The sequence below is a fragment of the Silurus meridionalis genome, chromosome 6 (genome assembly GCF_014805685.1).
Source record: "Silurus meridionalis isolate SWU-2019-XX chromosome 6, ASM1480568v1, whole genome shotgun sequence".
NCBI classification, from domain to species: Eukaryota; Metazoa; Chordata; class Actinopteri; order Siluriformes; family Siluridae; genus Silurus; species Silurus meridionalis.
This window is the reverse complement of record NC_060889.1, coordinates 6,456,055-6,474,381: the sequence shown is the minus strand read 5'-3', so window position 1 is coordinate 6,474,381 and position 18,327 is coordinate 6,456,055. Positions and strand designations below refer to the sequence as shown.

General features: G+C 41.4%; 1 protein-coding gene across 1 annotated transcript in view; it reads left to right on the top strand.

The window, feature by feature from the left end:
• Nucleotides 1-5,814: 5,814 nt before the first annotated feature.
• Nucleotides 5,815-18,327, top strand: part of rasal2 (RAS protein activator like 2) — an 86,054-nt gene continuing 73,541 nt past the window's right edge. Inside the window, exon 1 of the mRNA XM_046850863.1 lies at nt 5,815-6,945. Coding sequence (XP_046706819.1) covers nt 6,819-6,945 — 127 coding nt within the window. The 5' untranslated portion in view covers nt 5,815-6,818. The remainder of the gene's footprint in view (nt 6,946-18,327) is intronic.

Sequence of the window (18,327 nt, the reverse complement as noted above, 5' to 3'; positions counted from 1 at the left end):
ACACAAACCGCCAATGAAGGATCCTCAGTCCTGGATGAGTAAAAGCAAAACTTCTTTATTTCCATGCACGTTCCAAAGAGCTCAGTAGAAGGTGGGTACTTCACATCAAAATGAACAGCACATCAACAAATGATAGAGCACGCCATAGTGAGGAAGTACACTGACTGTTCGTTTCGCTTGTATTTATACCCTGTAGCCACCGTGTCTTTTCTATTTTTCAAATTCTTTGGCCTTGAGAAATTCCCTTATGTCTGCCTTCTTGCCGTTCCTTGTCCCCTTTGCCTATCCTTGTCAATTCCCTTATGTCTGCCTTCTTCTGCCAAGTCCCCTTATGTCTCGGATCTTGCCTATCCTTGTCAATTCCCCTTATCTTTGGCCTTGGTGTTCATTCTTCCAAATAACACCATATTTGGAGTTCCTGTTTTTCCAATTTCCCTTATATTCGCCCATAATTTTATACATAAAAAATATGAGTGAGTATAAAGCCCTTATTTCTCTCTGGATTCAACCATACGTTCTTCAGTCTCTCAAGTGTGAACAACCTTTTGCGGCCTATTTTGTCCTCCTGCATTTGCAATGGGTAAGTGTTATGCTTTATTCTTTTATAATGCTGTTTTGCTATTCTACTTTCATTTAATTGAGTTATAGCATTGTTTGTATACTGTGCTTGATTATAATACTTTTAATTAATAGTTGTATGCGCCTAGGTTATATTTTAATTGTGCATTCTGAACTGAATGTTACACTGTGTGTAGAATCTTTTTTCTTGCATGAGTGTTATCTTTTGCTTATGCCCGTCGTCACCGTGATTTGACCCTGTCTAATATCTTATCTCTGTTGGTCTCTTTTGCTCAGCTCCACCACGTTTGCCTCCCAGAACGACTCAGTTGGGCATTCTTCGCCGACAATTTCGCCAGTTTCAGCTCTCCTTACTTGCCGCTGAGCTTACTCATTTTCTTGAACATCTTTCCAGCCCAAGTGTCCCTGAGGATGCCTTCCTGCCTCCTCGCATTGTGCAGAGCACTTCTACGCGTGACAAGAGCACACAGACTTCTCCTGAGCTCAACAGCCGTCACGGATGCTCCTACTTCCCTGACACTACACCACAGTTTTCTCCCTATCCTTCACACTGGCCTGTTGCTTTGCCAAGTCACCGTGCTCCTGTGCCTTCACCTGGCTTGGGCCAAGCCGCTCTTTCATGTCTCCTGCCCATGCTTCTGTGTCTTCACCCGGCCTTGGGCCTAGCTACTCCTACATGTCTCCTGCAGCTGCTGAAGCCCGTACGCCTTGCTATTTCAATAAAGATGCTTAATCTCCCTCAAGTTTGTTTCCTGTCCTTCTTTGCCTATTCTATACACTCATAACATTCAGTCAGATTCTATCCTACTCACACATGTAAATACCCTATTATTATTATTAATACTTGATGTAACTAAAGGTTTGATTAACATATAGATCAAATAGGTTTTGTCAGACTACTTCTATTATATCTAATAAGTTCTATATTGCTTTATTAAGTTAATTAGGTTAATTTAGTTTGATAATATTAGTTTGATTATAACACACGCTAGATATGGTTGATTAAAATATTTTTCTCGACATGAGCTGTAAAGGCAGGAGAAGGTGAGCAGTATTGCAGGTGAAGATGAGCTGTAACGCATGTGAGCTGTAATGAAGGTGAGCTGTAACGCAGGAGAAGGTGAGCAGTAATGCAGGTGAGGGTGAGCAGTAACGCAGGTGAGCAGTAACGCAGGAGAAGATGAGCAGTAATGCAAATGAAGGTGAGCAGTAACGCAGGTGAGCAGTAACGCAGGTGAGCTGTAACTCATGTAAGCAGTAATGCAGATGAAGGTGAGCTGTAACACAGGAGAAGCTGAGCTGTAACGCAGGAGAAGGTGAGCTGTAACGCAGGAGAAGGTGAGCTGTAACGCAGGTGAGCTGTAATGAAGGTGAGCAGTAATGCAGGTGAGGGTGAGCAGTAACGCAGGTGAGCAGTAACGCAGGAGAAGGTGAGCTGTAACGCAGGAGAAGGTGAGCTGTAAAGGCAGGAGAAGGTGAGCAGTAATGCAGGAGAAGGTGAGCTGTAACACAGGAGAAGGTGAGCTGTAAAGGTAGGAGAAGGTGAGCAGTAATGCAGGTGAGGATGAGCTGTAACGCAGGAGAAGGTGAGCTGTAATGAAGGTGAGCTGTAAAGGCAGGAGAAGGTGAGCAGTAATGCAGGAGAAGGTGAGCTGTAACGCAGGAGAAGGTGAGCAGTAAAGCAGGAGAAGGTGAGCATAGTGAGGGTGAGCTGTAGCAGGAGAAGGTGAACATAATGAGGGTGAGCTGTAACGCAGGTGAGCAGTAACGCAGGAGAAGATAAGCAGTAATGCAGATGAAGGTAAGCAGTAAAGCTGGTGAGCAGTAACGCAGGAGAAGGTGAGCAGTAAAGCAGGTGAGCTGTAACACATGTAAGCAGTAATGCAAATGAAGGTGAGTTATAACGCAGGAGAAGGTGAGCAGTATTGCAGGTGAAGATGAGCTGTAGCAGGTGAGCTGTAATGAAGGTGAGCTGTAACGCAGGAGAAGGTGAGCAGTATTGCAGGTGAAGATGAGCTGTAGCAGGTGAGCTGTAATGAAGGTGAGCTGTAACGCAGGAGAAGGTGAGCAGTAATGCAGGTGAGGGTGAGCAGTAACGCAGGTGAGCAGTAAGGCAGGAGAAGATGAGCAGTAATGCAGATGAAGGTGAGCAGTAATGCAGATGAGCAGTAATGCAGGTGAGCTGTAACTTATGTAAGCAGTAATGCAGATGAAGGTGAGCAATGCAGGTGAGCAGTAATGCAGGTGAGCTGTAACTCATGTAAGCAGTAATGCAGATGAAGGTGAGCTGTAACACAGGAGAAGCTGAGCTGTAGCAGGAGAAGGTGAGCAGTAATGCAGGTGAGGGTGAGCAGTAATGCAGGAGAAGGTGAGCTGTAACGCAGGAGAAGGTGAGCAGTAAAGCAGGAGAAGGTGAGCAGTAGCAGGAGAAGGTGAGCTGTAGCAGGAGAAGGTGAGCTGTAAAGCAGGAGAAGGTGAGCAGTAGCAGGAGAAGGTGAGCTGTAACGCAGGAGAAGGTGAGCAATGCAGGTGAGCTGTAACAGGAGAAGGTGAGCTGTAGCGCAGGAGAAGGTGAGCTGTAGCAGGAGAAGGTGAGCTGTAGCAGGAGAAGGTGAGCAGTAAAGCAGGAGAAGGTGAGCAGTAAAGCAGGAGAAGGTGAGCTGTAAAGCAGGAGAAGGTGAGCTGTAAAGCAGGAGAAGGTGAGCAGTAAAGCAGGAGAAGGTGAGCTGTAAAGCAGGAGAAGGTGAGCTGTAAAGCAGGAGAAGGTGAGCAGTAAAGCAGGAGAAGGTGAGCTGTAAAGCAGGAGAAGGTGAGCTGTAACGCAGGAGAAGGTGAGCTGTAACGCAGGAGAAGGTGAGCTGTAACGCAGGAGAAGGTGAGCTGTAACGCAGGAGAAGGTGAGCTGTAACGCAGGAGAAGGTGAGCAGTAAAGCAGGAGAAGGTGAGCAGTAATGCAGGAGAAGGTGAGCAGTAAAGCAGGAGAAGGTGAGCAGTAAAGCAGGAGAAGGTGAGCAGTAAAGCAGGAGAAGGTGAGCTGTAAAGCAGGAGAAGATAAGCAGTAATGCAGATGAAGGTAAGCAGTAAAGCTGGTGAGCAGTAACGCAGGAGAAGGTGAGCAGTAAAGCAGGTGAGCTGTAACACATGTAAGCAGTAATGCAAATGAAGGTGAGTTATAACGCAGGAGAAGGTGAGCAGTATTGCAGGTGAAGATGAGCTGTAACGCAGGTGAGCTGTAATGAAGGTGAGCTGTAACGCAGGAGAAGGTGAGCAGTATTGCAGGTGAAGATGAGCTGTAACGCAGGTGAGCTGTAATGAAGGTGAGCTGTAGCAGGAGAAGGTGAGCAGTAATGCAGGTGAGGGTGAGCAGTAACGCAGGTGAGCAGTAAGGCAGGAGAAGATGAGCAGTAATGCAGATGAAGGTGAGCAGTAATGCAGATGAGCAGTAATGCAGGTGAGCTGTAACTCATGTAAGCAGTAATGCAGATGAAGGTGAGCTGTAACACAGGAGAAGCTGAGCTGTAACGCAGGTGAGCTGTAATGAAGGTGAGCTGTAACGCAGGAGAAGGTGAGCAGTATTGCAGGTGAAGATGAGCTGTAACGCAGGTGAGCTGTAATGAAGGTGAGCTGTAACGCAGGAGAAGGTGAGCAGTAATGCAGGTGAGGGTGAGCAATGCGCAGGTGAGCAGTAAGGCAGGAGAAGATGAGCAGTAATGCAGATGAAGGTGAGCAGTAATGCAGATGAGCAGTAATGCAGGTGAGCTGTAACTTATGTAAGCAGTAATGCAGATGAAGGTGAGCAGTAACGCAGGTGAGCAGTAATGCAGGTGAGCTGTAACTCATGTAAGCAGTAATGCAGATGAAGGTGAGCTGTAACACAGGAGAAGCTGAGCTGTAACGCAGGAGAAGGTGAGCAGTAATGCAGGTGAGGGTGAGCAGTAATGCAGGTGAGGGTGAGCAGTAATGCAGGAGAAGGTGAGCTGTAAAGCAGGAGAAGGTGAGCTGTAACGCAGGAGAAGGTGAGCAGTAAAGCAGGAGAAGGTGAGCAGTAAAGCAGGAGAAGGTGAGCTGTAGCAGGAGAAGGTGAGCTGTAGCAGGAGAAGGTGAGCAATGCAGGTGAGCAGTAACGCAGGAGAAGGTGAGCAGTAAAGCAGGAGAAGGTGAGCAGTAACGCAGGAGAAGGTGAGCTGTAACGCAGGAGAAGGTGAGCTGTAACGCAGGAGAAGGTGAGCAGTAACGCAGGAGAAGGTGAGCAGTAAAGCAGGAGAAGGTGAGCAGTAAAGCAGGAGAAGGTGAGCTGTAAAGCAGGAGAAGGTGAGCAGTAAAGCAGGAGAAGGTGAGCTGTAAAGCAGGAGAAGGTGAGCTGTAAAGCAGGAGAAGGTGAGCAGTAAAGCAGGAGAAGGTGAGCTGTAAAGCAGGAGAAGGTGAGCTGTAAAGCAGGAGAAGGTGAGCTGTAAAGCAGGAGAAGGTGAGCTGTAAAGCAGGAGAAGGTGAGCAGTAAAGCAGGAGAAGGTGAGCTGTAAAGCAGGAGAAGGTGAGCAGTAAAGCAGGAGAAGGTGAGCTGTAAAGCAGGAGAAGGTGAGCAGTAAAGCAGGAGAAGGTGAGCAGTAAAGCAGGAGAAGGTGAGCTGTAAAGCAGGAGAAGGTGAGCAGTAAAGCAGGAGAAGGTGAGCTGTAAAGCAGGAGAAGGTGAGCTGTAAAGCAGGAGAAGGTGAGCAGTAAAGCAGGAGAAGGTGAGCTGTAAAGCAGGAGAAGGTGAGCAGTAAAGCAGGAGAAGGTGAGCAGTAAAGCAGGAGAAGGTGAGCTGTAAAGCAGGAGAAGGTGAGCTGTAAAGCAGGAGAAGGTGAGCAGTAAAGCAGGAGAAGGTGAGCTGTAAAGCAGGAGAAGGTGAGCTGTAAAGCAGGAGAAGGTGAGCTGTAAAGCAGGAGAAGGTGAGCAGTAAAGCAGGAGAAGGTGAGCTGTAAAGCAGGAGAAGGTGAGCTGTAATGCAGGAAAGCAGTAGTTGTTCATCCTTTGCATACAGGTTTAAAATCAAATCCTCCTACACGCTGTTTATATAAACCTTGCTATCATTCTAATATCATCAATTAACAGAAGAACTATAATAATAATATATATATAACCATAACTATATATAACTAATATGTGTGTGTGTGTGTGTGTGTGTGTGTGTGTGTGTGTGTGTGTGTGTGTGTGTTTTAGCCAGCAGGTGTCTCAGTCCTATAGTTGTTAGTTTTCAGAGCGGTCGGTTTAACAAATATTTTAAATTCAGAATAATTACATTGCAGTTTTAGCCCACGATATTCTTTAAACAACAAAAGTATTACAACATTCGCTCCTTTCCAACGCGCTGCTCTTTGTCCTGAAACGTGTGTGTGTGTGTGTGTGTGTGTGTGTGTTGATCGACTGTTTCGGATATCCTCTAATCGCCCCTGAATCCCGGGGCACCGCCATGTGATCGAGCTGGAAAGCGGACTGGCGTTTTTGAACCGGGGAAGAGCTGAAGAAGGAGCTGAAGAAGGAGCTGAGAGTCACGGATGTGAAATAACAAGAACATCTTGAAACGCAGCCGCAAAACATCGACGGTTTCAAAATAGCCGCATGGACGGAGAAAAGTCGTGTGTTGGACACTGGAGGAGAAGCGGCTGAGGAAAGCGCTGATTTGTGAAAGCCGTGGAAGCGCTTCGAGCTCATCACTATCCCACAAACGGAGCGGAAAAACTTTGAAAGGAAAAGTTTTGCCGTTTTGCTTCGATTATGAATTGCAGGCACTCAGTCTGAGTAAATGTAAGATCGGATTACTACGTTTGTAAACAATGTTATTTTCAGGCGAAATGAAGAATTATTCTTGTTGTCTAGCGGCAGTTCCTCTGTAGCCCTCGGAGCAGATCCTGTACACAGCGAGTCTCTTTCTTCTTCCACTGATCAGATCAGTACGAGTCTTAGGAGGTTACAATGCTGGGAAACTTCTAGGTAGCGGTCGGACACGGTGAACGCCGCCTCGGGTGGGTTTGTTAGTTAAACACATCAACATCTTAGTCTGTTGATGTTCCATCTTGGTGCTACTTTATAAACCGGATGGTCGCACAGCCTGGCTAACTGCTAGCTCCATTACTCCCATGGTAAATAAACCCCAGCCGGTGCTGACGGGAGTTTAATCCGCGTTGGGTCACGCGCGTGGAAACCGCTTTTAAAACCTGCTTGTCCAGTGGAAACGGAGTTTACCGTGGGAGTAGATCCGGCATGGAGACTGACTCGATGACCGGAGACGTGGACTCTGTTCAGGGAGTCCCCTTTTCTGTGGACCCGGTGCTCGAAGGCATTTTGATGGACTCCTTTTGCCAGCAACAAGGATGGATGCGCGTTTATGGTAAGTTTTAAACACGGTTACCTCAAACTTCATCCACGTTACATGAAGCACGAGTACAAGACATGACTTTTTTTTTTTTTTTTACCCAGTAAGAGATGTATCCAGTCCCATATCACTGATCGTGAAGAGCCCAGTAGAGTAAACAAAGCAACATGTAACTCCTTCCCCATGAACATCATCAGAAGACCTCGATTATAGATTCTTTCTGAGATTTCTACTTTAAATGTTTAATCCATAATATTATATAATCTTTCTTATTAGGAGTCTGTCTGTTTAGTTGGGTGTAAGAGGATTCCTTTCATGGTAGAGGAGTTCATGTGAGGAGACCTTGCAAAAAAACATGTCTTGCTCCCGGATCATATGCTGGTGATGTTCTCGTCTATATCGTGTTATTAAACAAGACCATGTTATAGGAAAGTGCTGCAGGGTCTGGACAACATTCAGATCCAGGGATTATTGTTTGATTTTTATTGAAGTGACACCTATATGTCAACCTCTTCACTAATTTATCTTTTACGTGTTGGGTAAAACAAGTAACTATTCACTACAGTTTTTATTGAATGTTGATGGAGCTCTTAAAATATCAGCCACTAACTGATACTGATCCAGAATTTTACCTCAAACAAGACTGCTGTTTGCATTCATTGTCAAGAATTGTGGAACATCAGAAGCAGGTTCTGCCCAAATGTGCCAATCTGGTGTTGGCAATGAACACCAGATGCATTCATATCTTAAAATATTGGGCATGGTAAATCTGCTCTGATCCTGAGCCAGGATTTCAAGCCTGTATTGCCAGTATTGCCCTAATAACTATCCACTATACACATGTTTTAATAATCTTCATGACTATAGCATGTGGGTAGACATATTGTGTAAAGTAATAAAAACCTGGTTCTGGACACTTAAAAACACTCAGTCTGTGTTTAGTTCGATCTCCTAATCCGGTATACTGGAGGAAAAAAAGGCTGGGTTCATGTTATCATCAGGACAACAGTGGTCTACCTATTTATATTGAAGTTTTGAAGGCATTCTTATTAATGCCAGATATGTGTTACAGTTGCTCTCTAAATTTAAAATGGCTTTATGTTAACTTGCTTCCTCATGTCACTGAATACTTCTCTTTGTATTTTCAGCTCCATTGTGCTGTTATAACAACACAATAATTATATAACTAATATACTGTTGTGTTAGTGGGATATTATTCTCTTTTAAAGTTCAGTGCTGACTGAAACTGGTGCAGCAACGAGACAAGGATTACTCATAACCAGATCCTACCAGTGATTATAACCTCTTCCATGTTTGTTTAGCTTTGTTTGCTAATGCTTCTCAGTGAAAAGACCCAGTCAGTATAAATTGTGTTTTAGGAGCAAGATTTTCATACAGGAAGCCAAATAAATTGAAGATGTTTATCTAGACCATAATGTTCTTGGGGGGAGGGGGTGGTGAATGTCATGGAATGTTTGTTTCTATTTATAGTCTTATTTGTTGTACTTGGGGGGAAAAGAGAGAACAACTTGAGCGTTTATTAGGATTCTGTGTTTTTCTCACATATTTGGTTTTAATCAATCACCTTGTGTTTATAATTATTAGTGCATTGGGCAACTGCAAATGGAGTGTTGTCTTAAAGGAAGAAGCAAAAGGACCTAAGCTTGAACGTGTGCTCAAAAACCTGCTGTTCAGTTTAGGATCTTTTTAAGTTCTTGGCACATTCACAGCCCTAGTTGTGTTAAAAGCATGGGCTTGTGTTCTTCTGGTGGGTGAAGGTGAATGCCTCTCTGTCCAAAGCTACAGGAACCTTAGTGCTGTGTTTACACCATCATTGCTCAGATGTGTTTGGTCTTACTGAGTAAGCTAAGAGAGCAATGAGGGAGAAAATTTGGTTTGGCACTATAGTGAATTGTGTGTTTGTGTAAAACTTCTGCCCTGTAATCTCTCAAAATAAGTCTTTTTTTATTCCCACCACCTTGTTTTTCTCATCTTTTCCTCCTGTTCCTCAGTTTAATGGGAGTGCTATAATCCAGGATTGGAGTTATGAGATAAGCAGCCCATTCTGTGAATGACCTCAGTCAGCAGGCACCAATGTCATTGCTTTCCAGAGCTAAAATAACTCAATAAGGCCCGTCCTGCAACTCTCTAATGCTTCCTTTCCTCTTTTGTATCTATTTTCTCATTTAGGAAAAGCATGACCCACCTCTTGGCTCATCTTGTCAACATGACTCATATGAAGTCATACAGACATGCAAGAGGAATGTCTTTTTTCCATCCTTGGAATTTTTTTTTGCTCCTAACTTGATTCTTTGGTTGCCACTGTTGCTAGTAGACGAGTGCTTCACATATAAAAACTATAAAAACATTGCTTCTGAAACAAGTGGTTAGAAAGAACAATTTTTAAACACCCTTTCCTTAATCATCAAAACCGTTTCCTTTTTCAGCCTAATAAACACCGTATGGATTAGGTTCCTTAAACCAGCATTGCACGTTAGTCTGAATTGCACGTTATTCTGGCAAAGCTTTTTAGAGGGTTAATAAGAAAGGATTAAGGTAGCATGGCAATGCTGTTGTGGTTAAATACAGTAAATTAGCTACAGATATAAATGTGTAGATGTGTTTGGGATTGGCACTGATCCTCCACAACTCCAGCCAGGATTAAGCGTTTACTAAAAATGTATCATGGTTCAGGGATGAGGGAAGGGTATGTCTTCTGGGTTTCTTTTTTGTACAAGTGACCATTCAACAAGTGATAGTTATAATGATTATCTGTTATCTCAACCCCACTGAGCACTGAATTCAATTTATCAAGGAAACATGAGGCATTTTAATTCTGATTTTAGACTATTTTAAGTCATCTGATAATCTGCAAAGGCGTATTGTGGTGAGGCCTCAAGCACCAAGTTGTTTGCCTTGAGATGGCCTGATTGTAGTCACAAGAACTTCACATGGTCTCAAACCAAGTTTAGATCCGTTTTCACTTCCAAATCCAAACTCAAACATGCCTTTGTGTTTTTCTTATTCAACAGAGTGTGGTGGCTCTAAGCTAGGTTACTTTTTATATAGAGTGAATTGTATTTAATTTATCACAGAAACATAAAGCTTTTGCTTTTGAACAATTTAATGTTTTATTTAAGCAAGTATTTTGCAGTGAAAAACATATATTTGTCTTAGACCAACATGTACCTCCTACACATTTTTAATTAACACATCGCTTGAAGTTAAGTCAAGAAGTCCATTTTATTGTCATTTTAACCATATATATAGCTGAAATGAGACGTTTCTCCAGAACCCTGGTGCTACATAAAACAACATAGAGCTACATCACACAACATAGAGCTACATAGAGAACACAGAGCTAAGGAATAAAGTAAGTTGTCCTGGCCACGTGTGCATCGTGTGCAACCTGGTGCAAACAGTGCAGACAAAAGACAGTGTGGGACAGATACACAAAACACAAAATAGCGCTGCCAGTAAACCATCTGTATAATGTGTTAGAACAGTACAATGTGCAAAAAGAGAAATATAACCAAGTGTAAATGAAAATATAAAAACAAAATATTGTGCAGAACAGCATGTTCAGTTATATATTTATAAAAAAAAACAATAATATAAATTGGGTGGTGCTGAAGACATGTGTGAAGTGATAATGAGTATTGTTGGAGTATTGTTGGAGTTCAGATTTGCAGCAGTTCAGTAATACAAAAGTTATTGTTACACTGTGTGTGTGTGTGTGTGTGTGTTTTGTATAGTCAGTTTTGTGTGTTGAGGAGCCTGATGTTTTGAGGGAAAGAACGAACGTGGTCAGGATGGGGGAAGGGAGATGGGCTTTCCTCAGCCTTCTCTAGAGACGCTGTTGGGCTTTCTTGGTTATGGAGCTGGTGTTGAGTAACCAAGTGAAGTTCTCTGCCATATGCACATGAAGAAATGTGGTCCTCCACGGAGGATCCATTGATGGTCAGTGGAGAATGGCCGCTCTGTGCTCTTCTGAAGTCTCTTTAGTTTTGTAAATGTTCAGAGACAGGTTGTTGGCTCCACACCACAGGGAGAAGGTGCAACGACTAACAGCCTGGTAGTCGTTGCACCTTCTCCCTGTATGCTGACTCGTCATTCCTGCTGATGACACCCACCACGTTCATGCCAACAGCGAACTTGTTGATGTGGTTTGAGCTGTGCATTGCTACACACTCGTAAATAAAGTGAATAGCATGGGCTGAGCACACAGACCTGAGGGGCCCCAGTGCTCAGTGTGCTGGTGCTGGAGATGGTGGTGCCCGATCCAGACTGACCAGTCAGGAAGTCCAGGATCCAGTTGCAGATGGAGATGTTCAGCCCCAGTAGGCTCAGCTTCTCAATCAGGTGCTGAGGGATGATTGTGTTGAATGCTGAATTGAAGTCTAAGTACAGCATTTGTACATATGTGTCCTTATTGTACAGGTGGGTGAAGGCCAGATGAAGGGTTGTGGTGATGGCATCTTCCATGGAACAGTTTAGACGATACACATAGGTTCCAAAATGATGGCCCAAGTGTTCAGGTGTTAGTTAAATACATGCGAGTCCTCAACTTTTCAATCCCAATTTCTGATCATTCATTTAACTTCATTTTTCTGCTCTACATACTACAGGGTTATTGTTATGGGAACACATTTGTCTAGTCTCAAAGGTTAAAAAACAGGCTTTTATTAATATTTGTTATTATAAATATGTTATTTCTACCTATAAATACAATTCACAAGTAAGATTTTTAGGCTTTTGGATTCTTTTAGATTCTGTAAAAATTTGAATATTCTGTGTGGGTTTAATTACATGTGTGATTTTGTGTTGCATATTGTACCTACAGTAAACCTGTACAGTAAACCTGTACCCTGGAATTTGCATTTATGAATATCTGTAATGTGATCAGTAATTAAATTTGGCTGTTTATTAGCTAATGGTGGTATGCAGTTCATACATATAGTTTGTTAATTGAGGTTAAATACATTTTTATGTGCTCAAAGTAAAATCTGATTATTGATCAAATGTTGTTTAAGTTCAAGTCTTTACATGACCCTATTATGTGTATCTCTTTTTAAGGGCTTCAAATGCAGCCTAATAATCTGTCAATAATTTGACTAGTGCACAGTCTGAATAAAAATATTCATGTATACACCTCCATAAGAATAGAGTGAATTGATTGAGGCCAGGCTGTATGAAATTTCAGTATGAAACTGTCCAGTATAGTTTCCAAACACTATAGTAATACTGGATATTAGATTATCTTTGCTTTTTAAAGCTTCAAACCGTCAGGGTATTAATTTCACAAAATGTAAAAGAAAAAAAACAAGATTCTTGTCCACATTAGCATGATTACATTATGCAGTTCTAAGAGATTTTTAACAGGCACTTTCATGCTGCGAATCTCTGGTTCTAAAACATCACACAGATGTTCGTTTGGATCTGGTGACTGAAAAGGCCACAAAAGGACAACAAACTCATTGTCATGTTCCAGTCTCTGTTGATTTTTGCTTTGTGACGTAGTGCATTATCATGCTGGAATTAGCTGTTAGAAGATGTTAAATTGTGTACGTGAAGAGAGATGCAAGTTTTTGAACAATACTTAAATAGTCTGTGGCATTCAAGTCATGATTGCTTGGTATTAACAGGCAAATGTGACAATAAAATATTTCCCACACCAACTCCACCTAATAAAGTGCTCAGTGAGTGTATCTTATTCTTTTCTATTTTTTTAAAGTTGTTTTTTAAAGTCTTGTTCCAAACTGTCAGACAACTATCAAATGCTGATCAGCTTTACTGTGGATACACTCTCTTCTTCTTCTCTGTTTATTTAGGAGTCATATCTGGGTAACAATTTGTGAAGTAAAAATAGATGCTTATAACACGGTCTGAAAGACAGAACAAAAATGTGAGAGTCAAAGCAACACAAATGAACAACCATGTAGAGTTTTAGCATGATTTTGTCTGCTTAACATTATTAATGTATATGTTTTTTTTATTGTCTCTGCTTCATAGTTTCTGTGTGCTATCACCTCTGAGCAATGACACTGGGAAGGAGAGAAGCTCTGAATATTACATCTTTATTAAAGGAATATTTTTAGTTGGCAGAAGTCTTTGCTTCTAATATTAATGTATTTTAACTCCAGTCTAATGTTGGTGTGAAATTGAAATTTCACACATTAAAAAGTTTCCCTCTATTTCTCCATTAATGATACTATACTCCACTATATAGACAGAGGTTTCCGGACACGACTTTTCCAAACAAATGTGGTTCTTCACCAAAATGTTACCACAAAGTTGCAGGCACACATTTGTATCGCATTTTTTGTATAGGGTGCAAAGGATTCCATATTCCCTTTACCTGAACTAGGAGATCCAAACCCATTCCAGCATGACAATGCCCCTGTGCACAAAGCCAGCTGCATGGTTTACATACAGTAGGTTGGAGTTGAAGATCTTAAGTGGCCTGATAAAAAGCTCTGAATTCAGACGTATTGAGGCCAACACGTTTGGGATGAATATGAACACTGACTTTACTCCAGTCCTCACTGCCTGGCTCTTACTAACACCCTTGTGGCTGAATGAGTACAAATATCCACAAGCATGATGTTAAAAAATCAGTAGATTTCACTTGACAGTATGGCAGTAAAGTGCAAGCATGGAGAGAGATCATAGATTAGTGTGTGTGTGCACATGTGTGGCTTGTCTCCACTTGCCTCATGCTGGAAAGCAGCAGGCCGCATTGTGGAAGAGATGTTTGGTAGCATATTTGTTGCTATGAGATGTGAGGAGTCAAGTGGATTTCATTTTAATTGGTTGTAGGTTAAGAATTGATTATTACAGTGTGCTTTACTGATGTGGTGTCTTTGTAAAAACAGACAGAAAAGAAGAAAGTGACAGGCTGTTTGGAGGCACAGAACTTTTGTACTGTTGTACAGAATTTCACTAGGTAACCATATTGTACAATTATTTTCCTGTAAAATATTATATGTGTAAGAGTCACCCCATGTGTTTAAAACAGGAAACGTCTCACTGCTGTGGTGAGGTGAAGGTCACATATCTTACTGGACTTCTGGTGCCCTCTTGTCTGTTATCAGGGGTGTGTAGTTAGCAAATTTAGAACAGAGCTCTGCAGGACACACATACACACACACACACACACACACACACACACACACACACACACACACACACGCCTGGTCTCACACATCCTTTTCCCATCCCATTCTGACGTGACTGGAAAGGACATACAAAACACAAAGGATCATCATCCACTTTCAGGAAAAATGAAGCCCCTTCCTTCGGTTCCTCTCAGAATTTCTCTGTGTTGTAAATATGAAAGTATTTTAATATTATATAGTGGGGTTTTACACTCTGGTCTGGTTCTTTTATCTGATTCCTCTTCATTGGGAAATGTGGAACAAACTACTTTGCTTGAACATATATTTTATATAAAGCTTGTTGCTTTGGCCTGGCTGTGAAGGGAAATAAAGAGTCCCAGTGTGTCCCTCCCTTTGCCTCTGTGTAGACCTGAAGGCCTCTGCATTGTTGGGGTGGCAGGATTTCCTTGGTTGATTAAAACAAGAGTTGTTTAAAAATACACTCCCACCTATTTTGGGGGAGGAGGTTTGCCCGTGTTAATAGGAAACACACATGGTGCATTTTGCTTATTTTCTGTCCATATTACATGATCAGCCATGTAATTCATAGCAGGTCATCTTAGTTATGCTGGTAACTGCATGTGGGTTTGGATCAGGAAACCTATGTGTCTTATCTAAAAGATACAATTATTGAAATAATTAATTTGATGAATTAATTAGTTAATTCCCTAATGCAGTCTTTCCATTTTGTTGCTTCATCTGACCTTTTTAAAGTGAGAAGCCATTTACAACTTGCTGAGTGATAGATCTCAGCTAAGAGGTCTCGGCTATCTCCGCTAGAACCTAGGAGACATTAAATTCTGTTAGTACTCTCTATCTTTCTCTCTCTCTTTCCCTATGTTTTTGTTTCTCTCCATCTCTTTCTCTCTTTTCTGCCAGACTGAATTACAGGACCTGTTAATATTGAGTTGTTATGTATGCGCTTATTCCTCTTGGCTTTCTTACCACTGCTAAATGCAGATGCTGGCAAAGTTAACTGGCAACAGTCAATATTTCATTTTTCCTCCAATTTTTGGGAAAAAATGTTTAGTCAATCAGAAACCCTTGCTTGAATAAAACAGTGAAAGTGCTTTATTTTATTTTATTTTATTATTTTGAAACATTGAATCAAAGTTCAGTTGATTTATATTAGAGGTCTCGAATATGGAATATTCAGAAGAGGTAAAAAAAAAAAGATGTGAAAGCACGGACATCTAAAGATTAATGCTGGGAAATGGTTATTAAAATAAGACGGTCTATGAGATATAATCCAGTGCTACATCCAAAAACACACACTTTAATACAAAATGGTTCCACTCCATAGTGGCATTGTGTTTACACATTCTGTATATTGTAGTTTGATTGTTTAAACATGTGTGGTTTATCCTCTTTGGTGTTTTATTGGAGTTCAGCAGTATGTTGTTTAATATGTGTGTTTTTCAGGCACTTCTTATAGATTAATTCTACTGAAAACAATTGTCCCTAATGGTCAACAAAAGTGACCATTAGCCAGTCATGCTTTAGAACCTGTGGGTAGATGATGTTCTTATTGTCCCTGAGCACTAGGGCTGGAACTATTTTAGTCCTTCAGATGAGCTCAGGGGCTTTTTGTTTTTAATGACCAATTTCACACCCAGCTCCTGGGCTGCAGCTGTAACAAGGTGTTAATTGCTACAGTCCAGACACAGTTCCTCCTGAGGTCTCTCAGCACCTGGAACATTCAGTATCATAGGAATTCAAGGCCTGTATGCTGTTAAATACAATTCTAACCTATTAGGATAACTAAATTCACAATAAGTAAAAAGCAATCCACTTTAGCTTTAATAAAGGTGATATAATACACATTACCCTTTTGTAGTTTATGAAATAAAATAGTATGTGACATTTTCATTTTATCAAAAATCAACTTCTTACATTTGTTTCTTTAAACATCCCTTTGTGTTGCTACCTCTAAGAGGTGTAAAGTGCATGGAAACAGGAGTAAGGAAGTAGCTGTGTGTCCCTTTACTGGTAATCTTACATTTTCACACGAAGACTTCCATTCAGCCTGCTCTCAAGACTAACAAGAAATGATTGTGGTCAATCACATTCACTGGGTTTAGTTAAAAATAACTCCAAGGGTGGTAAATATGGCACTTCTAAACAGATTTTTCTCTTGTTTCTTGTATATGTTGTATGTAATTTTTTGCATGTACCTACTATAGGTGTTATGAATTAAGATTAAGTTAACATTCCCAGATGCTGATGAAACAGGCATTTAAAAAACATACTGTTATACCAAATTGACAGCTTGTTGCTGCTAGGATTTGACCACATGACTTTCAGATCTGTCACTCAAGACCCTAAGTCCTGATTTGAACTGTGCAGGTTAGGGTCAAGGATATTGCAGCATGTAAATTTTGCAATTCTTTATCCTGGCTTTATAAAAAAAAATGCACATGGTGAATACCAAGTGTTTTAAGCTATGTGATATACAACACATACAAGTACAACACAATGTAAGCATTCACATTAAAATCTATAGTTTTCCTGGAACAGACTGTTTTCAAGCAAGGCATGAAGAATGGTGAGTGGAGAGAATTTATAAGGGTATATTTTCCAGTTGAATAATCCAGCATGACTGAGACATATGAAATCAGTTGTACATGTACCAGCATATTTTACAAACGTGCCCCTTGATTTGTACTGTATTCATTGTTAATCTGAGGTAGAAAACCAATATATAAGTGCTGAATTTCATCCAATCAACATTATTTACATGCGCCATTGTAACAGCTTTGAGCAATACTGACAAACTGGATCTATATAGACCTTAAAAGAATAAAAAATCCCAGTGCATTATAAGCTCTTGGTATAAGCTCTACGTAGTCAATGGCCAGGCCTGTTTGAAATTCCCAACAGGAAGATGATCGTGGTCGATAGTGGTGAGCGCAGTGTGATGTGAATACAAGAGTTTTATTTAGCTCTTTACAGTGGATGTGCATTTGCAAATAATTTAACTATGACAGCACTGTTTAGAAATCCTATTGCATTTTACTATAGGTATTAGCTCTACTGTATGTTTATTTGGACTCCTCAAGACCTCTAAAGGTGTGTTGTGATATTTGGCACCAAGACGTTTGTAGCAGAGGTGGAGCTTCCATAGTTCGGATGTGTTTGTCCACCACATCCCACATTTGATTGAATTGTGTGTGTGGAATCTGGAAGCCACATTAGTGTCTTGAACTCTTGTCATGTTTCTCAAACCATCGCTGAACAATGTTTGAAGTGTGACAGGGAACATTATTCTGCTGCCACTGAAGGGGTGTACTGGTCTGCAACAACATTAAGGTAGACTGGTCTGAGGCTACGCAGCCCCATACGCAACAAACTGCTATGCACTTTGTATTCTGACACCTTTCTATCAGAATCAGCATTACCATATTTTCCAGACTATAAGCCGCTACTTTTCCCCCACACTTTGAACCCCGCGGCTTAAACAATAAAGCGGCTAATTTATGGATTTTTCCGGGGTTTTTCCCGGTTTCACAAACTTCATGCCAAGAAACTGAGCCCCATAACATTAGACCAATGAAATTGCCGAACAGGTTCAGGGGAACCAATCAAATTCTATATATTTAATTGGGTCCGCTCCCACTGAATCGGGCCGCACCACATCATAAATATGGATGCTGTTCCTCTGACGTTTGACCTGCCGCTCACTCGGACTGTCTACAGGAAATGCGAATAATTCGTCACGCTGAAAACAACCGGGCATGAAAAAAAAAACACTTCACCTGTGTTCTGAGCTGCACAGCATCGGGAGAAAAGCTTCACCGCTGGTGATTTTTAATCACACAACGATGCCAAAAGATAAACTCTCGAGAGAAATTGTTGTGAAAGGAAGGAGGAAGACAGTGAACAATGACTTTCTTGGTAGGCTACTGTTTAGATACAAGCCGTGTAACAGACCCTGTCTTTCGTTAAAGCCTGTGTAAAGTTCATTAGTTTCAATGTAGACACCTGCGGCTTATAGACAAGTGCGGCGTATTAATGTTCAAAATAAAAATCTTTGTAAAATTCAGTTTGTGCGGCTTATATTTGGGTGCGCTTAATAGTCCGTAAATTACGGTAATTTCTTTTAGCAATTTAAGCTACAGTATCTTGTCTGTTGGATTAGACTACACTGCCCAGCCTTCGCTCCCCACGTGCATCAATGATGATCCTTGGCTGCCCACAATGCGCTTGTTAGCTGGTTTTGGTAGCCGTGCCTACCTGTAGC